The 25,863-nt window shown below is 36.6% G+C and overlaps 1 protein-coding gene across 4 annotated transcripts in view; it reads right to left on the bottom strand.

Moving 5' to 3' along the window:
• The window catches only part of PGAP1 (post-GPI attachment to proteins 1), a 37,517-nt gene that overhangs the window by 9,484 nt on the left and 2,170 nt on the right, over positions 1–25,863 (bottom strand). The window contains exons 2-23 of one of the 4 annotated variants that reach the window (XM_027902296.1): positions 23,589–23,742; positions 20,214–20,389; positions 19,416–19,587; positions 18,174–18,334; positions 16,634–16,686; positions 16,389–16,455; positions 14,856–14,961; positions 13,205–13,260; positions 13,031–13,114; positions 11,286–11,335; positions 9,694–9,745; positions 9,412–9,489; positions 8,366–8,441; positions 8,015–8,088; positions 7,881–7,932; positions 7,123–7,189; positions 6,348–6,456; positions 5,947–5,985; positions 4,791–4,884; positions 4,046–4,136; positions 3,624–3,699; positions 1,478–1,606 (exon numbers count right to left, since the gene is read on the bottom strand). In XM_027902296.1, coding sequence (XP_027758097.1) covers positions 1,583–1,606; positions 3,624–3,699; positions 4,046–4,136; positions 4,791–4,884; positions 5,947–5,985; positions 6,348–6,456; positions 7,123–7,189; positions 7,881–7,932; positions 8,015–8,088; positions 8,366–8,441; positions 9,412–9,489; positions 9,694–9,745; positions 11,286–11,335; positions 13,031–13,114; positions 13,205–13,260; positions 14,856–14,961; positions 16,389–16,455; positions 16,634–16,686; positions 18,174–18,334; positions 19,416–19,587; positions 20,214–20,389; positions 23,589–23,742 — 1,911 coding nt within the window. In that variant the 3' untranslated portion in view covers positions 1,478–1,582. Of the gene's footprint in view, positions 1–442; positions 494–1,473; positions 1,607–3,623; positions 3,822–4,045; positions 4,137–4,790; positions 4,885–5,946; positions 5,986–6,347; positions 6,457–7,122; positions 7,190–7,880; positions 7,933–8,014; positions 8,089–8,365; positions 8,442–9,411; positions 9,490–9,693; positions 9,746–11,285; positions 11,336–13,030; positions 13,115–13,204; positions 13,261–14,855; positions 14,962–16,388; positions 16,456–16,633; positions 16,687–16,969; positions 17,661–18,173; positions 18,335–19,415; positions 19,588–20,213; positions 20,390–23,588; positions 23,743–25,863 lie in introns of those variants that run through there. The other 3 variants (XM_027902298.1, XM_027902299.1, XM_027902300.1) reach the window with 3 other exon arrangements.

Here is a 25,863-nt window from a genome sequence, read left to right as displayed (position 1 = left end):
TGACACCAATGCAGTGATAAGAAATGGAGTTCCTGGAAGGGGGAAGAACAGAATAAAAGGAGTAATAAAGCATGTGGGTGAAAAATCACAGATGATCATTCACAGAAAAGATATAGGAGATAATGCAACTGGGAGGAAAATATTAGCTGTGGGAATAAATAGCAAAGACGAACTAATGAGCTGGCAGATACTAACTTCCAATGACAGGAAAAAAACCCCACAAATGAAAGAAAACAAAATTATATGAAAATGGGAGGATTGAAAATGAAACACACAAAAAATCCACGAAAGAAACCCAAAGAAAACTTCCATCAACTTTTTCTGGCTTTATTAACTATGTTTCATTCAGTCATCACAGCACAACCTATTACTACCAATTCATAATGCATAAGTTTGCCAATTTTTGGTGTTAGTTTGGAACAGAAGCAGGAAAGAGACTTACCCTGTTGAGCTTGTTTTGTTCTGCTCTTACATTCACATGCAGTTTTATAACCTGCAAGACAAAGAGTTCAGCTTTCAGTAATGTTTCTTCACAAAAAAGCTCTAGTATAGAAAAAAAAATGAGGACATTATTTTTTTTTCCTTTTTATAGTTGGATGATTTTAGGGCCCCAACAGAACTGCAGTGCAAGAATTCCCTCTGTCTTTATCAGCAGCATCCAAAGTGCTCTATGAAGGAGGGAGCTCCAAGCACAGAGTGAAAACAGGTTGCTCTGCTTTCTCCCTTTCTACTGTGCTTGACAGAGTGGGAAACCTGCATATTCCTTATTTCTTAATTTATTTCTACTTAGCTCTCAGCAGAAACCTAAACAGGCCATACAGGAGAAGTTCCATGTCAGAAATGTACTGCAGAAGGGGGAGTTATGTCAGCATGGGAACATTCTTTGCAGAACCTTTTGTCACAGTGCTGTTCCTCAGGCTGTGCTTTCAGCTGCCACTTGCCTGCTCCAGACCACCAAAGCCTCTCTGCTTTGTGCCCCTGCTCCCAGATCCACGCTCCCCTGCTTCCCTAGGAGCCGAGTATAGCAGCTGATTGAACAGCTGTATAACCCTAGGGTGAATCAGAGGAGTTAGAGGCTCTGATGCAAGGAAGACGATGGAAACTGAACGGCAGGGACTAAATATGGGTCTTTGTGGCACTACCCGAGGGATCAGATTAGATTTACAAGAAGACCATCCTAATTTTTCAGTATATCAACCCTCCTTACTTTTACTCCGTAAAGATTCACGAAAAATATAAAGTATTCTAGAGAACTTTTCAAGTCCTCTCTTTGTTCAAGTTTCTCTTTGAAGGAGTCCTTAGTCTTTGTTTACACTCCACTAATTTAAAAAAAAACCTACTTCAAGAATGAGAATAAGAATGTTTATGTATGAAAAATGGTAACCTGGATTTTTGCTTTTAACGTGGGGTTAATTCAAAGCACACAAAATTTTCAATTCAGTTACAAATTCGGAATGTTTGGCCTTCCAGTACCTTAAACAAGTATTGAAGATAAGTAAGGAATACAGCAAATGCACCACAAGTTGTCCAGCTAACCAAAGCAAGGGATAACATCCCACAGAGTCTTCTGGGTGTAATCAACTTATCTTTTTGCAGTACAGTAGGTCTAAAAAAAAAAAAAAAAAAAAGAATGTAACAACATTAGACCTAAAAGGATGAAAGAATAATTCTGGTTTTTGAATGACCGAAAAGAAAAAATTGTTCCTGAATGTTGATTTAACACTGGAAAAATAAAGTTAGACAAACTTAAACATATGTAACAACTGCTACATAAACTATTTTGCCAGGAAAGCCTTCTCAGCAAATGAACTAACAAAACTATATATTATACCTTCTAGAATGCATGTCTGCAACTGTGTGTTATTGTTCATTTGGGGAACATAAAGGACCCATAAAACTACATTTACAATGCCAACTGTGTATCTGCATCAGTCACTAAGTTCTTCTGTTCAGCTCAAAAGAACAAGTATCTTATTACTGCAGAGCTGCTTCAGGGAAGTGGCTCCCACTACAAAAGCTGATGCACTGCAATGTTCAGTGGCAGTACAGCAGTATAACACAGCCAGTCTCCAGGAGATTAATTCTGTGAAAAACATTCTTCCCAGACAGGAATTTCTGCTTGTTCACAGTCTGAGACACACAGAAAAGCTTATTTTAAGTTTCTGGATTCCAGCTGATATGAGTAAGAGACAATCTGAAATGGCAAAGATGAGCTGAGAAGGTGTGACAATGAGGGGAACGTGCTGGGGAGGAAATGCACTAGAACTATGCAAAAGCCTGTATTTTTTGGATATTGTAGGATTAAAGTAGACATTGAAAACAGAAAAAACAGTATTTGGAAAATTCAATTGCAAAAGCCTCTGCAGCAAGTATCAAAAATAAACACAAAAAGAAGACCAGCTGACAAGAAACAAAGAGTTCCACAGACAGCTAGTGACAAATTCTTTGCTGCTGGCCGTATCAGATCATTTCAGAACACTAAGCAAAACTCAAGTGAACGCTATCCACTTCATAGAAAATAATTTTGGGGGGTTTTATCGAGGAATTCAGGAGTAGATCAAAACCCACATAAGGTACTAGAACCCTGTAAGGCACTAGAATTTAAAAATGAACCAGCTGACTTACAGGTAGGCACACAAAATCTTATTTTCCTGCCTCTGCCTAAGGCATTCTCAGGGTCGAGAAATCAAAAGCTTTAATGAAAAGAGTCTGAATTGAGTTAAACCCCTTAAAAATTTGGTAGGAATAACTTCAAACTCAGAAATTCATTAATTTGTTGCTTAAAACTAATACTGAAACATCCAGTGTAATTTATAACCAAAATAGCAGAGAAAAAATAGCCAAAACCTCATCAATTATTTGGTCAAGTAAGACCTGAAGTGATTAAAAGAAGGAAGAGATCTTTTTGTGGGCATTTTCTTAAAGAGCATCTCAACCTGCCTTCTGGAGACAAATTGGCTCAAATCAAAATGAGGACTCTTACCTGTGTCAGAACACTCAAGCCACTAAAACCATAATCTCAGAGAAGAATGTTATCCAGTTTACTACCTTACTCTCTCAAAATCTCTTTATTTCCCTTCCATTTTTAAAACCACTTTCACATTCGAATACTCATCTGTACTGCCAAAAGCACTCCAGTGTTCTCAGACATACCTATGCAATGAAACAGTCTTGTAGACTAAAATGAATGTTCAAGAAGTTTTTGTTTTAGAAACCTGCTTGTATTATTTAATGCAGTTGATCCACTATCACTAATGAGGAACGGATTCTAACACTATGGTCCCTTTTCTAAATATATACTTTTTTTTTTCCTTGAGTTGCTGAAAAGGGAATAGTTCTTTCATTTCTTATCCCCAACAAGTTTTCCTCAAAACCAAACTGAAAACCTTTTTAACAGCTGACGAAGACAACAAGAAGGCCATTTATATTCTCTTTTGGAGACGTGGAATAAGGAATAGGAGGCAATCATCATATTGCTTTAGTTCTTAACACTCACAAACCCAGATATCTAAATTGTAGAATTCAATCTGCCCAGACAGTCACACAGAAGGAAAGAGAAAAAAGAACTGTCATGGTCAAAGTCATCTAAAAGAGTATAATTATATGGTATCATGCTGTTTTACCTGATCAGAGTTAACCATAATGAAGAGAAGAGTCTCAGAGATGTAGAGAAAAATACTCCACTCCAGTAGGCAATGCCTGTCCCAAAAAGAAATAGAATCAGGGACACAAGGGGGAACCATGCATCCTGACTACTCAGTACAGCAGCATCCACCTCTGGTAGTGACAGTGACTCCCATATCTCTCTAAACCAGTTAAACCTGCCAAAAACATGAAAGGAGTATTATTTATCACTTCCAAATGTGTTACAGTAAGAAATCTATCAACTATTCCTCTTACTACAGCCTTTCAAACAAAATCACAGTCAGGTGTTCACAACAACTAGAGATAAAATAATATTCCTCCCCAGCAAGAGTTTTACTGAAACTTCTGTTTTGGAAACTAAATAAACAAACAAACAAACAAATAAATAATGCCAACTCACCCCTGCAGAAACACAACAATGCTTATAAGAGGTTCTACTTTGTAGGGCTTAGCTGTCCTAACTAGTTCAAGCAAAAAGTCTGAGCACTGGCCTGGAATCAAGAACAGAGAGCACCTGTGGTTACTATTGTGTCGTGAACTTTAACAAACATCATTAGCAACAAAAATAAATTCAGACAACGGTTTGAAAGTTTACTTGAAAAGATAACCATGTCCTGTAACAGCACTGCAAGTCTGCATACTTCATCCCCAAGGCCCTTACTCACTGGATCCCTCACATTAGATAATAAGTCACAAGAGTTTCTAGAGACATTATGGAGGTTGTTACAAACACCACCTGAATTTTAATAAAAATGCATTTTGTCTGAAGACATGGCTCAAAGTTATTCTGCAAATTTCATCTTAGTGCAAGAAATAAAGTGGTTTCTGCATACTACCATATTTTAAACTTTTGTATGTATTTTTAAGTAGACTTCTGTTAATGCAAAACTACTATGCAACAAAATTAATTCACCAAGAAGGGATTGCAGAATAAAATGATAAGGAAATATTCTGATACAACGCAACGCTGGAGAACTATCAGCAAATAAAACCCAAAACTGAGGAGCGCAGATCTTATTATTTGCCTAAGTTGAATGATATTTAGCTTAAAAAATTCACAACTAGCTGGTCTTTCATCAGTAAATTGATTAAGTAATTGCTCTAAAAACACTTGCGACAGGAAAAAAAAAATTCCAGAAAGCTACCTGTTGACCTCAATGTGCTCAATTGTCCTCCATAAGTAAGAAGAATATTAGAAACAATATAGACAGGAAAAGCACCAGCATGGAACCTTACTATCTGAAAGACAAGAATATATAGATAACTATCTGTAAAAATATATTAAAACACACACACACAAATATTATCATGAAGTCAAGATGATAATGCAATTAGAAAATATTTCTTAAAATATTTTCTTTAAAAAGTTTCTCCTTTTTATGCATAAGTATTTTATAAACTCCATTAGCAATTAATGTTACACATGTAAAATGCTAGAATCTCTTACAAATTGCTAAATCAAACATATTTTGATAAATGACCAAATTATAAACATTTTTTCCAGTTAAGACAAATATTAAAAAAATATAATATCATACACTTCAGTAAAATAAGTTTCAAAAATTAAAAGGCCACATTCCAAACAAAATCTGCATATAGTCAGATATGTTTTTAAGCAAAGAATTTTTAGAAGCAATTACATGTCTGTATTAATTGGCTTCCAGTCTCCTGAGTCATGATTAACATACAAATAGCACATAAATTCTTCAAAAATAACATTAAAAGTCCTTCATATAAATGCACAGATTCAAAGAGAGAACCTTGGCAGTAATATTCCAGCACCACACTTAGGTGCTTGCAAATTAATTACTTTTTAGACCCAGGAAACTGCAGATGGCTAGTCTATTTTTACAGATACCCATGCTGAAATGTATTCTTCATTGATAACCGAAGGAAATTTGTTGAAAAGGAGCATATGGATCTACTTAGACTTTTTCCCCTAACTTTTAATTGATGTCGAATGTATTTTAAAGTTTTAACTCTCCTGACTCATCAGACAAGAAAGTTAAAGTGACCTCCAGCGTCATCCCTTTACAGATATCGAGCTAACCACAAAGCCAAATGCTCCGCATTTCCAGCAGCTCTTTAGAGCTGGAGTGCTCCTCTAATCCTCACAAAACTGAGGCCTGACATTTTTCCAGATGGGGTGCCCTGCCAAGTGACGAGGTTGCAAAATGATCATTGAGTAGTTAGTGTTCCTCTTGGCATCATGAAGGAATCTGAAGTACCACAGCAGAGAAGGGAAGAAGTCAAAATTTCTGTAGATGCTACTGACATAAAAACCAATTCAGGCTTTCTTACTTGCCCAAGAACCTGTAGAAGTGACGTCTTCAGAATAACCTTGACAAAAAACAAATATTTTATACAATGGTAAGCATGAGTACAAAATACTTCAATTTTTAAGAAGCCAACTTAAGTGTTAGAATACAGCAATCCCACAACTAAAATGTACACCACCTTACTACTGACTTTTTAAAAACAAGTGCTTCAAAGTTTTGCTTTCAATACTACTCCGCTGTTGCAAAATACTTGCAACACATGACAAAAACACTTGTAACACTTGACAAAAAGGTCAAACAGCCCATCTTTAGATTTGCTTATTATTTATTTTGATTAATTAGCTACATGTTTTAAAAAACTGCATTAGGCACAAATTATACAGCAATGCAAACTAGCTACAAAAATAACACTGTGTTACTCACTTCATACTGACAGTCTGAGGAAGAGTAGATATTTAACTCTGGAGCCCTGTTGTCATTCTGAGGCTGAGCAATATGCAGCTTGGCAGAAATCTCAGTAAGAGATGGGACTCTGAAACAGCAATTTAAATGGTAATTGTTGCTCTTGTAACCAAAAAAAAGCCAAGCATGTCTTAGTTTTCAACATGTGCAAAGCAGATTTAGTACACCAAGTGTCACTACATGCTATGAGCGAAATGGTATAAGGAACTTGTTAATCTTATCACAAAGAACTCCATGACATTCTCAATCCTCAATCCACTCTCCTCTGAACTATCAAGGGCACAGCACTAATGAAAGCACACAAGTTGAGGGAACACACTGCCTCACAGAACAGGTAAACATGCTGAGTGACATGAATGGGAAGGACAGATTCTCTAGAATACAATTCAGTTGCCTGAGTTGTGCTGTTAGAAAATATGGGGAGGGGGGGAAATCGGGAGATATCCTTAAGACTTCTAAAATAAAGAAGCAAGACAGTTTTCCAACCATCTAATACACAGTCAGGTGGTTCAACTTCTTCCAGAAAATTAGTGAGAACCATTATGCAAATAATTATTGGGTATTCTTATTCTGAGGAAGAGTCAAAACAACTTTGCCAACAAGGTCAGAAAGGTGAAGGTGCAGAAGCCAAACACTTTAAACTGGAGAAACTGTCTCATATCAGAAATATTACAACAGGATGCAAATATTCTCAAAAAAAACCATATCAAGAAGTAATAATTGTTAAATTTCTTACTTTGCTACAATTATTGAGTCTTCATGTGACCAGGGTATATGAAGTCTGTAAACACTAGGTTTTCTTTCTGAAATGAAAGAGAATTAAAAAATATAAAATTAGTTACAAACAAGATGTGGCAACTGTCTCTAAAAACTACAATGCCAGTAAAACAAAGGTGGCATACCAAATCACTGGGCTTGCAGTTACATTGCAATTGATATTGCAATGCAGATCAGTGCAGTTAGCAGGAAACAAAAATGACATTTTTTTAACTCAGGCTGTTACAAGACAAGACAGTGAGAGACATCAATGTTCAAAGGACTGACAAGAGAAAACTTCTGCTTTTCAATATGAAACTGAAATTCTAAACTAATGAAATCCACCTTTTTTTTTTTTTTAACAGAGTCCTTTAGCAACCCATCCTGTTTAAGCTTATGTAGCTCAGCATTCAAATTTAAATTCCATAATTAGTAAATAAAAATCATTGCCAAAGGCACTTTTCTTGAGGAACACTTTCAACATAATGCAGAATCCTGCTGAAAGTTCAACTTCCCTTTGCTAAGAAGAAAAACAAATATCAGAGGATTCATTTCTCAATTTTTTTGAGCTATCCTTGTTATTAAAAAGTGAGAAGTGAGAGATATTAGCAGAGACATTTGAGCAGATTATAACAGGACTGACTAAACCCCACCGCATGAAAGGACTTCAGTTTCTACCAGTTTCAGTCTTGAAACTTTTTGTTTTATAAACTTACACTTTAGAAGACTTATATTTACCTTTGAGTGACCGGCAGTGGCTCTCTATATAAATTTTGAAAGCTTGATATATCTAGAACATGAAAAAAAAACCCATTAGTCCCATTCTCCCAACGGGGGTTACATTAGCTTTAAAAATTAAGTAGCATTCTTACTTGGTTGAAGTGCTGGAGCTGTACATTGTAAAGTAAGCCAGTCGAATTTAATAGAATTTTGCTTGAAGAGAGCCCTGTAAAGAATGTAGTATTTTCAATGATTAGATAAAATTTTCTGAGAACTCATTACATCTTCAGATTTTTTTTTTTCCAGGAGACCTAAGTGCTTTTATATCTGTTAGTCAAAACCCCCATATTTCTTATTTCTTTGTTACTAACAAAAGCAGTATTAACTTTGGTGAAAAACAAACCCCCCAAAACCTCCAACCTGAAATTTTTAGGTAAATTTATTATCCAAAGGTTACTAATATTAGTTTTCCATTTCTTCCAAAAGTAATATCCTATACTTACCAAATGAAAACAGATGTGTAACAGGAAGCTGTACTGTTCTGGAATCCTCTTGGAAGAATTCACAGCCCAAAGTATACTGCAATTGAGGATATTGAAAACAGATCTAAACAGAGCACAAGACTATGATACCTTTGCACTTGCCAATTACATTTCCCAAGTGATCTCTGTTCTATCTTTTCTTACCCCCAACATTGTGTATCACTAATTCAACTGCAAAATGTCCCTGTCACAGCTATCTGAAGATACACTCACAGATGAATATTATACTCACTTCAGCTGTGAATAATTTCTTGGATCATGGATTATACACCACAGATGCAGAGACTGTATTTGTGTCCCAGAAAGGAATGTCAGATCTATTTAGATCAGAAATCCTTCAAGTGCAGTGTTCTGCCATTTTTAGGACCAACTGGAAAGGTCTGCCAGACCCAGCTGGGTAATATGCAAAGTCTACTTAGATTCGCTAAAAATGTTCCCCTTGCTGGGATCCTGGAAGCCCTTGATGCAAAGATATTCAACTCATTTGTGAGCTGAATATCTATTAGATATTAAGCTATTAAACTGTGCACACCTCAGTCTACCACAGTATTTGTGGTCTCAGAGCTCGCAGGGGTATCTGACCTATGCTCCTCAGAATCCATGTGTGGTGTCTTCAATTATATATATATATATATATATATATATATATATATATATATATATATTCTCTGCTATCCTTGATAAGAGAAAGCACTGTCCAAAGGTATAAATATTCAGGAATGCAAACAGTATATTAAGAAACCCAAACCATTAGAATCTCCAACAAGAACTCCTGAAGAAGTGATTTGAGAACTGTTGCGATTCCTGTGTTTGGTATTTTATCAAATTCAGTGCTTCTGAGCCTTCTAGAAGATAACAAAAGCTACCTTCAAACCACGGTGGAGTGTAGGTCTGTGGTTTCTCAAAGCAGCTTAGCACATACTTTATATACTTCCTTTTCCTTCTGTCATAGCACCTGAATTATGAACACACTAAGTGAGCAATTTCTGCACGTCATATTTTTTTACCTTATTGCCAACTGCAGCTGGTACCTGAATGACAATGTGGGACAAAGAGGGATAGTCCTGAAGTTTCAGCATTACAACCTCAAAAAGGAAAGGAAAAAAGAAACAGAAGGAAAGAAAAAGAAAAGCCATTACTGAACACATCCCTTAGCTGTGCCCCTTGCCAGTTTTCTATCTGCTGTACCCCTTCCTCTGGAATACAACTACATGTTCTAATGCTGTAAACATGACTTGCAACTACCCCTAAAGCACCTCTCCCTCCTACAAATTCTGTATAATACTTACCTTGGTGGTTGGAAGTAACTCAGCTCTCCAGGACAGATCAGTAGCTTCCAGGCTGTAAAAATTCATGCACATTAAAGGATGAGCAAATTCATTACGCAGGCCCTACCTTATGGCAGTGGATTAACATACCAGCTTCTCTCTCCCTCTCTCTCTGGATTCCCATTTTAAATTGAGAACAAGATGGGGTGTACTACTATCATAGTTTAGCTATTATCATATGTTAGCTATCATAGTAATTTATCAAACTATATAATTTCATACAGTGCAAATCTTGTTTTTGTAAAAACAAGTTAAACAAAGCTCCAATTCTGTCATAGACATAACACATAATATTTATCAGCCATGCAACTTCACACACAAAATGAAAAATGTCATGAGCTAAAACAGCACTGGCATTAAATTAACATGTAGTTTTATTAACACCTTTTAAACACTAAAAGTACCAGTTCTTCCTATGGGAAGATCTAAAATATACCACATAAATGAAAAAATCTGTTAGCTGCTAAAGAGCTTGCAGCAGTTCTAACATGGTGTGTATGCAAGTACATTGAGTTCCTCTCCAGCTCTTTTGTAGGTCCCCTTTAGCTACTGGAAGGTTGCTACAAGGTCTTCCTGAGCTCTTCTTTTCTCCAGGCTGAACATACCAACTCTCTTAGCCTGTCTTCATAGGAGAGGTGATCCAGCCCTCTGAACAGCTTAATGGCCCTCCTTTGGACCTGTTCCAACAGGTCCCCATTTTTCCTGTGTTTGGGGCCCCAGAGCTGGATGCAGCACTCCAGATGGGGTCACATAAGAGGAGAGTAGAGGGACAGAATCACCTCCCTGCTGGCCACACTGCTTTTGATGCAGCCCAGGACATGGTTGGCTTTCTGGGCTGCAAACACACATTACAGAGTCATCTTGAACTTCTCATCCATGAACACCACCAAGTCTTTCCCCCAAGGTTAGTTTTGATCCATTCACCACCCAACCTGTACTTTTGCTGGGACTTCCCTGGCCCAGGTGCAGGACCTTGCACTTGGTCTTTTGAACCCCATGATGTTTGCACTGGTTCACCTCTCAAGCCTGTCCAAGTCCCTCTGGATGGCATCCCATCCCTCCAGCATGTTGACCACACCACACAGTTTGGTGACATTGGCAAATTTGCTGAGGGTGCACCCACTGTCCATGTTGACCACAGAGATGTTAAAAAGTGCTGATCCCAATATGGACCACTCATCACTGTCCTCCACTTGGACACGGAGCCATTGACTGCAACTCCTTGAGTCCAACCATCCACCAGAACCATCCAGATGCTACAAAGCCCACAATTTTGGAATCCAGCACAGCATGTAGTATCCACAAGAGAGCAACAGGAACGACTTCTCACTGCTATGAAGGTCAAAAATACAACTTAACAAAGAAAAAGATCACCTACTTTGAGAAAACCTACTCTTTCCTGTTTTCTTGGTGAAAAAAAAGCATGAATTCTTTACAATAACAATTTTACTTCCTAACCTCTTCCTTCCTACAGAGGATATTTATATGTTTTAAATTCAAACACAATCTCAAAAGATCCATTTGAATAAAGAACAGGAACTTTTTATACTCACCACATCGATGAATTACTGTTCATGCAGCCATAAATCCAACTACTCGTGTCCTGTAAAGTCAATACCATAAAACAGTACATTACCTATGTGTGACTGCATTTATAAATATATTGAAAATACCAAATCTTTACTCTAAACAATGCAGGAGTTAAAGCTGCTGACAATCTCCAAAATTTCTACATGCTAAATATTTCAGTACACCAGATATCAGCAACTGTCTCTGGTAGCACAACCTTGGTGCAATTAACTTACTAAAAAGAGAACAAACTTTCATCTTTGTCTCACTCACTCCTTTTCTATTTAGTGTGTCTGTAGCAGCTATCACTACAGTGACCAAACTCTCATAAGGATGTCAAATGCTGAAGCATAAAAAGTGAAGATGGTTATAAAAACAGTCTCTCTCGGATTTCCTTAGTTATTTAGAATGAAAGATATGCACCTATTTTTTTCCCATTTCACAATGAAGTCAGAGCTCTGTGTTAACACCAAGTGCTATCTCCTCCACTAAAAGTCTGATATGATAATCTTGCAATTACAATTACAAGGTGAAGCATAAGACTGAGTGGTGGGGGTTTTTAGGAACCATTTTGAATAACTTCAATTGGCCACCCTTTCTAGTTATGAATAAATACAAGGTTAAGCAAACAAGCTTTCATAATTTCTTTTTAAAAAATACTCATCTTAAATATCATGCTTTATCTCTTCTAACTTAAAGAAACATCTCAAGGCACTATTTTAAGTAGTAGAGGAGTACTTGAGATATTTAATGTTCTACTGCTCCCTCCCTTGAGAATTTAAGTGTTCTGAAGCAATAGCACCATGATACAAGGATTTCAGACATTGGTTTGTGCCTCCCTCCTCCTCCTCAAGTTGTACTAATCCTGTTTTTGAGACACTGTAACAAAGGCAAAAGTTACCCTATGTGAGCGCAAACCACGACATGCTATTAAATCACAACTAAGATCACAACATATGTGTAAACACTGAAGTGCCACAGGGAAGGACCCTTAGAAAAGCACCAAGGACAGACGATCATTTTTCACAATGGTGCTAGGAATGTCATCTTTGCTAAAGGGAGGAGTGGCAACAGGGATGGGCAGGATGGAACAGTAAAGTATATCAATTTTCTTGCCACTAATCTAAAATATGTAAATTCTGATAAGAATATTTATCCAGTTTCAGCTTGGCAAGAGATTAAATTCATTCTTGTAAAAAAAAAAAAAAAATTTTTGGCTGAATGCCTGTGTCTTGAACTAAAAATATAAGTGCTGCACATTATGGTGTCTCCTCTCAATAGGAGACAACCAAGATGGTGCTGTTTTCTCATCTGTCTTCCATTCACTTCCCTTGCTTAGTGAAAGATGTCCGTAGCCTTTAAGTGTATGGTGGGAAAGCAAACCTATAAATAACCTTCTCAAATTAGAAGTATGGCAAAAACATGGCAGCACTAAAAAATAACACCTCCATTCAAGAGCATCAATACAGAACTGCACTAAAGTAAAGGACCAAGTAATCTAGAGCTATAACCATAAGAGTCAAAAATAAAACATCTGAGGTTCAGGTGGCATTGAAAGTTTCAGATCTTGAACACTAAGTGTGACATGATACAACAGGCTGTGAATGTAAACAGATGGCAGCATTTCAACAACTGTCCATTAAACTGCCTTAAAATTGCAGCAAATATAAATTGAAAAACCCCAGAGCTTTATAAACAAACTCCAGACATGAGAGAAGTATTTTCTCACCAACATACTATTTTCACAGTAAACATGACTGTATGATTTTCTGTGGTTTGCAAGAGGAAACGTGAAATATTTTCCATCAGAGTCCTTAAAAGAAAAAAAAAGCTCATTAGTAAAAAAAAACAAAATAAAACAAAAATAAACATAAAAACACAATGAGGAAAAAACGTTACTTACATTGTAAACTGAATAAGTCCATTTTGAGGCTTTGACTGTAATCCACATGAAAATCCCTACAAAAAAACCCCATGTTTTTATATGACACACTGCAGGAACTATTATTCTTTTATCCAAAATCTGATATTTTACTTATTACCAAGGTCTTATTTCTTATCTGTAGATGGACATAAACTCTGTAAGTTTTAACCAACATTGAGGAAACAGCAAAATCCCAAGACCTTGTTATTAAATACTAATTGTAAAATAAAAACCCTACGGATCTTGAAACCAAGATCTAAAGGCAACAAAACAAATAAACTGAACATTACTAATGTAATTACAGGGTGACTGATTAAATATATACGGCAACAGCCCCAATCTATGTTCCTGTCAGCCTTTTTAAAACAATGTCAATTGTCACACAAGCAGGTTAATACCTCTCTTCCATGTAACTGGAGTAACAAGTCCATCACAGAAATTCCTCTAAGTGTCAAGAGCTCAGCACAAATAGGAAGATACCAACATGAAATAAAATTTAAAAGTATTCCTCCTTATTGCTAAAAACTGACCCCCCCAAAAAGGTGAACAAACAAACAAAATCAGTTTCACAACCTCTCTGGGTACCTGTTTGTTTGACCACCTTCCTGGGTGAAGTACTTTTTCCTAACATCCAACTGGAATGTCTCTTGTTGCAACAGGATTCTACTGCCTATTGTACTACCACTGTTCACCTCTGAGGAAAATCTAACTTCATCTTCTCTCCAGTCTTTCATTTAGGTGGTTGAAGACAGCAACAGGATTCCCCTCAGCATTCTCTTTAGGGTGAAAAACTGCAGTTAAATCAAACTTTTTCCCCCATTTCCTACGCCTCAGGACTAACCATTTTAGTGGTCTTCCACTCCAATACTCACTTCAGTACATGCCAATGCCTAAATTCCTTCTTATCAAAGGTAATCAAATCTGGATGCCAAAGTACAAGCTACTTTAGTATTTCTGCAATATCTTACATTGAAATAAATGAAATGATTTACTGAAATAAAATGGTTTTCATAAAATGCTTCAGCCCAGGTCAGCAAAACTTGGAATAAAGCTGTGCCCTACTAAAGTTGTGTTTAGTCCCCAAGACTCCACATAGTAAAAATTTCTCACTTTTAGCTACCCATTCTGAGGAAGACAATTTACAAGGAAACTCTTGGTGGGCACTCCATCTTACCCTGAAGGGTCATGGGAAAAAGGAAGTGATTGATGAGTCAGATCTGAACATTCAGGACTTCCACGAGTAGCACAAAACTAACATAAGGCTCTAGAACACCCATACTATCCCTCTGGCAAGCACAGGATATAAGAGTAGATTAGACTTTTGACATCCAGCTATTCCCAGTTCCTGAGATTTTTTTTTTATTGGACATCCCGGTGTAAATATGACTCCTGTGCATCCTCCAGAATTCAAGCTATATAAAAGTGACAGATTTTTGCTCCTACCCCTTTGAAACTCTTTAATAACCAAGTGAAACCAAGCAAAAGCTGATCTTTCAGGTCTGTGTCCTGTATATCATTTTAGAAATGTCTAAAGAAGGACAAAGTGTATTCCAAAACTTTGTTAGTGAGAAGTTTAACTATTAACAAAGGAGTATCACTGAATCCTATTCAAAAGAAAACTGTTGCACACCTGGGAGTTGTGTAAAAACTTCAGGATTTTCCTCAAATATCTTTGCAGGGTGTCTTACAAAGTGGTGATTCAGTACAGACATTCTCTTCTTTGGATCCTCAGTTATCTAAAAAAGAGAGCCCATCATCAAATTTTTACCAATATGTGTGATTTAAGATCATCACATGATCACAGCTAACAAAAACCATACAGTTTTGTGGATGAAAGGCAGGAGAGATTGTGAGAAGACATAGTACCTTTTCTCTTCTAAATTCAATAACTCGAACAGAAAAGTGCCATCAATAATCAATCACTGCAATACAGAAAGCCTATACATCATAAAGCATAGCTGAAATTTCCAGAAGTTTTATATCCTCACCTACTCTTAACACAAGGAAACCATTCCATTAAACTTTCTTGATAGACACACATGAATTCTTCCTGAAATAACACACTAATGTCAGAGCTTAGGAAAAATTCTCACATTTAGGTTTACTAATCTCAGTTCACAAGTCCAGCTTGCCCTACATCTCTTCTGACTATTTCAAGCATCTCAACATCTGTAAAGCTACACTAGGATTCGCTTTTGTTCGGGGATGGGATTTGTGGGGGTTTTTTTCATTTTTTTGTTTCATTGGTTTGGTTTTGTTTTTCCCAACCAAATTTTTCCAGGACTAATTTTTGTTTCAAAATTTGTGGTCATTACAACTGATTTATGAAAACTTTTTACTTCCAGCACAGTCAGTAAACCAACAACTGTATGCCCTTTTCATCTCTCTAAATCACACATTGAGTACACGTGAGAAACTAGAGAAGTCTGCTACGAACAGCCTCAAAAAGAACACCTGGAGTCCTCCCTCTGCTATATCTGAGGCTCTGCTCTGATGTATTTTCAACCCTTTGGGCCTTAATTCCAGTTCCTGATAATTGCTGCATGACTTAGTAGCAAGAAAACTGTACAACATGAGATTCTCCAGGAGTTTTCCAAAAGTAAGATGTAGGATATTAATTCAGAAAAGCCATAAATAACAGTAGCTGGCGGTGTAGAAATATGCAGGTACTTTACTTGAATTCTGTTTTCGTAAGTGGTTTTTGAAAAAAAAAACAAACTCCATAAATATATGCTGGTCACTATGATCACCACACATCCTTTTTCATCCTTTGTATACTGATCAGAGAGGGTGACTTGAACACACACTGAGAGGTCACATTCACAGCTACACAGCTAACAAAATCTGTTTATCCTTGTGCAAGGTCAACTGAACCTGCTGCATTGGAAGAAATGTTTGGCCCATACCCCAGCAGCTATAAAGCACAAGAAGTCAATAATGAAAACTGAGTAAACCTCTAATTACTTCTGACACATTGGTCAAACAACAAAGTCACAGAATGTTTCAGGGACTGGGACAAAATGACAAGAATTTTCTCAGCATGACTTAGAATAATCAAAAAGGAGTTTTCTGTATGATAGGAAGATATTTCTCCTGACTAAGCATTCTGGGACGAAAGAAGAAAGTGTCATGGGTAAATATACAGGAGATCACATATACAGACCTGCCTTGTGTTTTCATCTATGAGATCAAATAAAGCTCTAATGGTCGCCAGGATCAGTTCTTTGCACCTAGATGAAAGAAGCAGCAAAATTAAATCTAGTAAGCAAATATCCAGGGTAGTAGAAGTGGTCAGAAGAGACATCAGCACCATAATATTATGCTGAAGTTAAAATATGGTTTAAATTGATAACAGTAGAGAACAGAGGTATGCACAGCCAGTCAATTAACCTTTGTTCCATTACTTACCACACTATGGAGAGATGGTCAGTTGAGGCCCAAGCTCTAGGCACAGCTGAGCTCTGTTTGGGGAAAGAAAAAAGTTAATCTTTTGTTAGTATTCAACATTTTCAAATTACAAGCAAGTCTTTTCCCCCTTATTTAAATACTTGTGCAATTATTAAAAAGAACAGTGTTTCTCTTAAGAGTTTCAGGGCCTAGGGTAAAATAGAATGACTTCTTCAGTCAAAGATCTTACAAGTGATGAAGCCCTTGTAAAATGACAAATATAAAATACCAAGTTATCTATGTTGGATAGCAGAGACTAAAGGTGAAAGGGCAAATTATGGTGTGGAGCAAACTTACCAAAAATTTCTTCAAAGACTGCTTCTATGACTAATCTTACTATTTTAATAATTGATCCTGGCACACAAGAATAGAAGCATGCCAATAAAAGCTGCTGTAGAAAAATCAAGGACATTCTCAATAAAAAGAAGCATCAGAACACCACGCAGAAAGACCTGGCCACTCTGAAGCTATTCATTTGTGTAAGTGTATTGCACATATCACATTTTAGGGTCTAACAACATCAAAAACACCTCCCACAGATGCAGCTCATCACCTGTCTGCACAACCTGAAGCTATGAACCATTAGTGCATTACACCTGGGATGAAATAAAAAAAACCAAACTGAACAACCACAACACAGCCCCCAAAACAAAACACAGAAGTGGTACCACTACTCGTGAAACCTCATGCAACATTCTGGTCACCAACACACAAGAGAAATGAAAGTAGAGCAGATGCAGAGAATGGTTACTAGGACAAAGAGAATGCAGAGTTAATCTTCTCAGCCTAGCAGGATCTGAGCTGAGACTATTTATAGACAGCTTTCTGTACAACAGACAGGGAGGTAAACACCAAGGGAATGACAACTATTTCAGATAACATTTCAAGCTGATGTCAAAACAAATGCGTTAAAAGACTGGTTTGCACAGTAAATGGAAGTTGGAAATTACAAATTTTCTCCCTGTGCTGAGGGAGAACAGGTAGGGAACAGGTTAATGGAGAGGGGATGGAATGACAAACCTGAATACTTTCTGATGTCTCTTGATTAATTTTGAAAGGATAGATGCCTGCAAAAGCAGAAGACTGGACTTGATGATCCTCTAAATCCTTTCTATTCCTAAACTCTTTGAAAAACAATAAATACAAAAAGAAGGCTCCATGCCAGAGCTCTCTTTCTATAATCAAACCAGCACTCAACTTCTGTGCTGCACATCTGCCAGTCTCTACACATACATCTCTTGCAAAAATGCAGAGGAATAAGAACTGATATAGTGTAAGAAGGATGTAAGAAGAAATGGTACCAAGTGGTAGATTTATACTACATCAACTACTTACGATCTTATACCCACATACTATCTACTTTGTGTTTTCACATGTAGTATTTTCATATTTATTTACACTACGCTGCACACAAAGACTGTAATCAGACATCAAAACATGCATTACACAAATGGCTATCTAACCATGCAAAACCAAAAAAAAAAATAGTTTGCTTTTTTACCACAACAGATAAGGCACTGTCATGTTGACTCAATCTCGGTAGAAAAGCCAGTCCTGAACGAACTTGGTAATCTCTGAATCCTCCCGCCACAGAAAGGGTAGTTAAATTTCTTAAATCTTGGGCCTTTAGCATCCAATGATTGTTTACAGCTGTATAAAAATCTATAAAATATATTAAAATCAATCACAATTTTCCCATAAGCCTATTTCATATACAAGAAAAGCTACATAAACATTTAACTAAAAGTTTTTGAATCCTAGAGGATTCTGAGCTCTGATTAGCACTTTTGATTCATATAAGAGAAGAAAATTATTGTTTTAGCCCCAAGGAGGTAGCAGTTAGGAAAGACAGATACACTTAATACTTTCTACACCAGCTGAGCACATACATTGTTAAAGTAGCAAACCACAGATTTATTTGAAGGACAGCCATGGTCCAGAAACAGTCAGCAAGGAAGGGGTATTGCATTGAAATCAATTGTAGGAGGGGGAATTAATACAAGCACAATAAATCAAATCCAGCAGCTCAAGATAATCCATTCCTCTTGGGTGTCACAGACAATAATGAAAATGAGTGTCTCTTCCCCTTCCCTCACCAATTCCCTTGGTATCTACATGTAGCAGCAGAATTATCACTACGCACATATTTAATCAATACAGTTTAATCAAATCTAGCTTTTTCAAGAAGTGTACAGAACATGCATAATGATTATTCTTTATTTTTATGTCATAGCTATTTACGTGAGGAGAAATAATGACCTTTTTCTGCAAATATATTATATAAAATATATTATTCAATATTCTTACATCCACCACTTTTGGACATGAAAAATATTAACTTTATAAACTTCTACCAAAATTATGCTATTTAGACAATTAACTTGAAAAAGAAAGCCATTACAGAGCTCAAGTTTTAAAAGAGGGTAAAAAAAAAAAAAAAGGAAAGAAAAAACCATCACTCACTGGGGAGCTTACAAAATTTAGTAACATGACCTGCAACTTATTAAAATCACAAATTATCGAGAGCTCCAGGCCTTGCACAGAAGCTCGAGTCCACATAATCCATTTTATACAACACTTGACTTTCTCTGAGTATCCTGGTGCTCTCAGACAACCACCCAAGTAGTAAAAGATCAGATTAATTACAGTAAACAAAGCAGCAGATTTGAAAGAATCTCACCTATAAATACTTGAGTGGAACAACAAAGAAATGCGGTGTAACCAGGTGACCCGCAGTACTCACCGGTGAGATATCGGTCTAAAGGCATTACAGGTGCAACGTGAGGTGTGGCTTGTGTAATCAGGAGGTTGATGAGCTCAGGCTTAAAGCTCTTCAGAGTGAGCAACGCTCTGGCAACCAGACCACCCATAGAATGACCTACTATTGCAACGCTGGTCGGTGCAAAGTCGCCTTCCTTAAGCAAAGAGTAATTAGACACATCAAAAACTAGTCTGACGCTGAATTATGGTTATTAGTTGAAGATTTTTTCCCCCAAAAATTAACTTATGGCCTTTCAAGGATAACATTAACTAGCATCAATTTGACAAGGTTACAAAATGAGTATAAATTTAGTTTCTAGTTCAAAAAATGTGCTTAGTATGAAGTTTCTAGCTCAAAAAGAAATACTAAGTACCTTGTGTAAACACAACTTAAACTTATTTTAATCTCTGAGACTCTTAGGAACAGAGAATACCAAAGAACTTTCCTGGAGAAAATTGGATTTGAGGCAATGCTATATTAATATATTTTAAAAAGCTAGAGAAAGTTTACATCTCTGCTAGAAAAAAGCATACACCGTGCATGGAGGTATTTATTTAGAAACACAATACAGAACCAAACCAAAGCTCTGGGATTGTCACAAGCAATAAGAATCTGTTCAGGAGAAGCAAATCTCTGTTGCATCATTATCACTTTCAATTATCTATACACATTATAAAGCCTCCCTCCCTTATTCATCACTCTTCAGTTTTCCAGCAGAAAAGGCACCTAAAATTCTATTCCCACATGCAAGTTCATTACTCAGCATATGTCACTGCTTACCCTGTACAACTTAAGAATTACTTTTATGCATTCATGCACAAACTTGGTCTGTCGTTGCAGACTGCCACCATACAATGCAACCAACTCCTCATTAAAGTTGACACTGAAGAAGTTAAAATGATACTTGAAGTCAACATCTTCTGCTTTCCTAAGTGCAATGGAGCCAAGAGAACGCACTAGAAAAAGAAACCACATGAATTAGAACAGTCTAATAGTCACTGCTTAGCGCAATCTTTAGTAGCCAAACACGTAAACAGAGAATCTATTAAGAAAAACTGTTTTATTAAATCCATTGTTTATCTCAAGGCATTTAAAAAAGACATCCAAAAGCAGACAATCTCCTTTGAGCTTATCACTGGCTACAAGGACATTTTATGTCAAATACAAATTTATACAAGGATCAAGGATTATGCTCCTCCACCCAAGGGCTGCTTTTTTCATCTCATTTTCACCTTCCTACTGCCACCAGGACAAGAAGGCAAACTGAGCATTCTTGATTTCAACTGTAGAGGTATTCCTCCTGCTAGGCTTTCCTAAAACTCCTTTGAAGACTATCAGCTCTATAACAACATTACCAAATACCACCAAAATACATAAAGGGGGATTGCAAACCCAAACCCTATGTGACACTTTTCCATCTAAAACCTTGAGGGAGAAAATGTTCAGTTTACAAGGTCTTGCCTCTGACCTGTCTAACCCTGTCTAAGCCTGGCTGCTATTTAATACAGCCTTTCAAGCACAGAATTGTCCCCAAGTTTCCATGGAGACATGACAGGATGGGAACAGTAACAGTTGAAAATAAAAATGCATGGTAAGAAAGAATAAAATAAAAGAGAAAGTCCGAAAGACAAGTATATAAAATAACTAATGGCTGCCAGAAAGGTGTGCCCAGGTCCAGCACACAGGAGCAAGATTCTCCTAGAGTACAACAGACCGAGGGAACTGCAGAACCCTCCTTCTCAGAAAAGTCTGCTACAGAAATAAAGTATCAAACAAATTTCAGAGAGGCTCCTGAAATGGGACAGTTATGTTTATGAAGTACTTTGCGTGTTTAAGCACCCAAACACATATTATCAGTGTGATAAAATTATAAATCTGATTTGTAATCAATCTCTATCTGTAGCTAATAAGCTATAAGTCTGCCTTCAAAATGGTTTGAAAATACCTAAAAAGTATTTGAAAGATCAAGTATCTTATCACAATCTTATATCTCGGAGGTCATGGTAAAAGGAACAAGAATATTGCACAAGAATATCACAAGGCAAATGTGTGACAGATTGCCAAACAAAACCCAGGATCTCAGTTCTCCCAATCTCAGGTTCATTCCCAAATCATCTTTTACTCAAAGTCTGAATTTCGTACATTTTACAAAGCTCCTTTTAGTGCCCATGAAAGATGATGAATTAATGTATCAAAGGTGCCAGTAACACACTCAAACCTCCCAAAAGGCAGTCCCAGCGAGGTGGGATCAGCCTCTTCTCCGAAGTGTCAAGGGAAAGGACAAGAGGAAATGGCCTCAAGTTGCACCAGGGGAGGTTTAGACTGGATCTTAGGAAACATTTCTTCTCCTAAAGGGTGGTCAGGCACTGGAACAGGCTGCCCAGGGCAGTGGTGGATTCACCATCCCTGGAGGCATTTAAAAACTGTGCAGATGTGGCCCTTCAGGGACCTGGTTTAGCAGTGGGCTTGGCAGTGCTGGGTAATGGTTGGACTTGATAATCTGAAAGGCCCTTTTTAACCTAAATGATTTTATGAAAATAAGTCCAGCAAAGGCAGCAGCAGCACTTTTGTCCTCATTGCTCAGCAAACATGAATATATTTTAAACTAATACGAAAATTGCAATAGCAACACCTTCCCTGTTTAACTAAATATTTATATTTGTCTATAGTATAAAATTGTGCTATCTGACAATAAATTCTGAACAAAATAAGAATTTCCATAAATTCCACAGTAAAACAAAAAAATATTCTCAGTCACTGAATAATTTATTTTAACAAAGGTTTTGTATAATGCACATATGACTTATATTTGCCAGTCTCTCTAACTCAGTTTCTCAAAGAATATATATTGAAATATTTACTAAATATTTACTAACTTTAAGCAACACACTATATCAACAATATGTAGTATCTCTACTCACCTAATTTTTTTTATTCTTCAAAATTATATTTTGAAATAAAATATTATCAAAAAAATACTTCCTTTTGATTCTTAACATGCCTTGAAAGTACAATTCTATTTACTGCCTAGTGATGTACTGTTGTGAATTTAGAGACAGCATTAATTCACAGATTTGCAATACTTGATGCACAATTACAAAAGCCCATATGGCATCTCTCATAACCATTATGTCTGTAATCTTCTTTGGATGGTATTGTGCCTGGAAGTCTGTATGGGTTTTCTAAAAGTACAAGTTGGTAAAATATTTGATGTTGTTATAAGCTAAGAGAGTATGTTCTCAAAAAAACCCCAAACTCCGTAAAGGTTCTCTGAAATCAGATAATTTAATCACCAAGTTCAGTGCAAACAGAAGGAAAAGTTACCACAGTAAGACATCAGGGTTCAGAGTATGGTGGTTTTCCCCACAGGTACTTTTGCTAACACAGTGAGAGTGTTACTGTTCCAAAGCACATTTTAGAGAACAAAAATAACTATCTGACAAACCCAGCCTGGAAGGAATTGCAGATATCAGGGTAAATCCTGAAACACAAAACTTCATGTTCATCAAATGATTAGCTTTGGTATTCACAATGAAAAATAAAAATGCTTTAAAGCTATTACTTCCTTTCATTTGGAACCTGGAAGCATACGAGGGAATAACCTGGGAAACAAAAGCAGGCGGTATGTGAAGTGAGAAGATGATGTGGAGGAAAAAACACCACTACATAAAGAAGCAGGAAATAATGAAGCTACAGGGCAAGCCACAAGATGCTGCTCATTCCTAAAGCATGTAATTCCTTCACATCACAGATGACAGAGGGTTCAGTCTCTTCTAATCAAATTCAGGTCTTGTTTTATTTGGTATAAACTGTATAAAACATTGTTCAAATCAAAACCAACTGGATGTTTGCAAACAAAGGTAGAGGAAGGGCGTGGTGCTGCCATATTACAGTATATTACATATACTGTTTCTGGCTTTCAAAGGTTAAAGCCTCACTCCAGAGAAATAGTATGGCTGAAATATTTAACTGATTTCAAACAAAAATAATGTATTTTGACTGTCTGAAATTAAACATGGACTAACAAGGATATCTATATCATAATATGATCAATCATTATGACTCTGAATGATATTATTTCAAACAGAAAACTAAATAATGCATAAATGTGAGAGCCTTTTTTGTAACATATCTATAACTTTGCTAAACACTTACCTTGTTTGTAACTGCCAGCATTCCCAGGAAGAAAAAGAACTGGAATTCCTGTCAATGGGAGATTTTTGTTTTCTTCAGCGTAGTTCCCTTCCCCATAGAGATAGAGCTCATAGGCTGGGTATCGTCTGGCTGTTTTCTTAGGTAATTTTATTTTCTATTGCAAAAGTTAAAAAGAAAACAAATACTTTGTTTACAGTGTTACAAACAAGAAAATAGAGTGGCTATACAGCCATTTAAATGATCTGGCTTCTACTTTATGTATGGTTTTAAGTTACAGCCTAAAGAATATCGAATGAAAACTGGAGTTTGCCTTAAAAAAACTAATTAAAGTATCAAGTCTATTGTTCAAGTAGGTATTGCTGTGCAGAACGAATGGCTGCAGTTACTCAAAACAGGAATTAACTTTAACTAGCTTTGAAACAAACTGCACAATCACAAAGTAAACCCAGCTTATAATACAAGGGTGGAAGGGAAAAAAAAGTCATGCCCAACCACTTCTCCCAGGACAAGAGAATCTGAGACCAGAAATTGGGGCTTGTGAGTGATCCTCATTATTCCTGCTCCACTGGAATGGTTCTGGAATCCTTTCTGATACAACATAACTGAGAACAAGGACTTGCTGCCGCACTTGATACGAAACTAAATCTCGAGCACAGGCTTATGTAGGTGATGGTCAGATGGCATCTGTTACGTCAGGGTAAATTACAGATATCGTGTGAATTCTCCTAGGTGATTTTTACAGAGGTGTCACCTGCAATGGGAGTTAAAACAACATTTGTAACCACCCCAACATGGCTCATCAGAAAAAAAACAACCCATACTTCGGTGCTTTTCCTGTTTGTTTCATTTTCAGAGTTGGTTTTGTGGCCTAGTGACAAACCACCTGGTTTTATAACGACTCAGGGTCCAATTTACATGTCAGCTGTCATCTTAAAAAGGACCATCTTACTTGTATTAAAGCCAAGAAGAATACAGTTAACCCCCTAACCTATCACTTAACCACAGGATTACGATTTCCAAACAGAAAAGAACAAAATCTCTTTGAACCTGAGGGCTGGGTCAGGATTAATCTTAGACCATTAAGTCATGACTCTTAAGAGTCATGTGACACTGTTTTAAACCAAACAAGTAGCAAACAACAACACATTTCATTAATTCTTGCATGGAGGAGGTTGGTTGGTTTATAACTCTGAATTTCTAAGATACAGATTTTTAAAATTTTGATGAATGCAAATGGAGTTGTTCCAACCTCTGATTAATCATATTACACCCATTGAGAGATAAATAAGACAATAAAAAACCAAATGCATTAAGGTATAATTTATAATTTAAGGAAAAACTTCCGCAGAATAAGGTCAAAACTGAACTCAGTTTTACATCATAAATCTTCTCTGAAGTCTTTCTTAATTGTTTTCATGAAATAGAAATGTCTCTATTTCAAATATTTCATTTTTTCTCTCAGCTGCATCTACAATAAAGGTTATTCAGCTTTAATTCCCTACCCACATGTTCCTTCCCTTCCCCTTTTCTTCCCTGTCTCTTCTCACCTAGAGACTATTTTCCTTCTCCTTTAGCCTTCAAATTGTTTGACATATTGGCTATTTGCAACCTTTTCTCATGATGTTTGATATATATATTTAAAATTTATATTCTCTATGCATTATTTATTTTTTAATTATATTATTAATTAATGAAGTAGAAAGAGCGTGTTTCATTCTTTCACTGTGAACAAAACAGGCTAAGCTTCATTCAGGGCTTATGTCTTCAGATCATCCTTTCAATGGTCTTTCCCTTTTCTCTATCATCATTTCTTTGCAACTTCACTGACCTTACTGCCCCATTCTCAATCCTTTGTGCTGCTCCTTTTTCAAAGGCTCTCAAAATTATGTGAAAAAAAAACTTCATCAGTTTCCATTACTGAACTAAGAGTGCCATCAAGATATGCTCATACGCTTTCCTGGCAGATCAAACTAACTGTTCTTCCACAGTATCTTCCTGGTTCATTGTCTTTCAAAACTTTTACATAACATAACATTCGCAAGCTGTCCTTCTCTGGGTCAATGTCAAAAGCAAAAACCCCCCACACCCCCCATGAGAACTGTACTACCAAAATACTGCAGAGGTGTTTTGGTAAATTACAGTGCTCAAATTTTATAAACAAAATAGCAATGCATAACTCCAAAGGAAAACAGACCTTCATGTTTCATGACAGTGGATTTAAATTCTGAATTCCCAAGACATGGTTTACGTAATCGGTAGTAGCAAGCTACAGTAA

This window comes from Empidonax traillii, unplaced genomic scaffold (genome assembly GCF_003031625.1).
Source record: "Empidonax traillii isolate 1590-97213 ecotype Southwest subspecies unplaced genomic scaffold, ASM303162v1 scaffold861:size261962, whole genome shotgun sequence".
NCBI lineage: Eukaryota > Metazoa > Chordata > Aves > Passeriformes > Tyrannidae > Empidonax > Empidonax traillii.
Note: the sequence above shows the minus strand (reverse complement) of the source record. Positions and strands in the feature narration are given on the sequence as shown.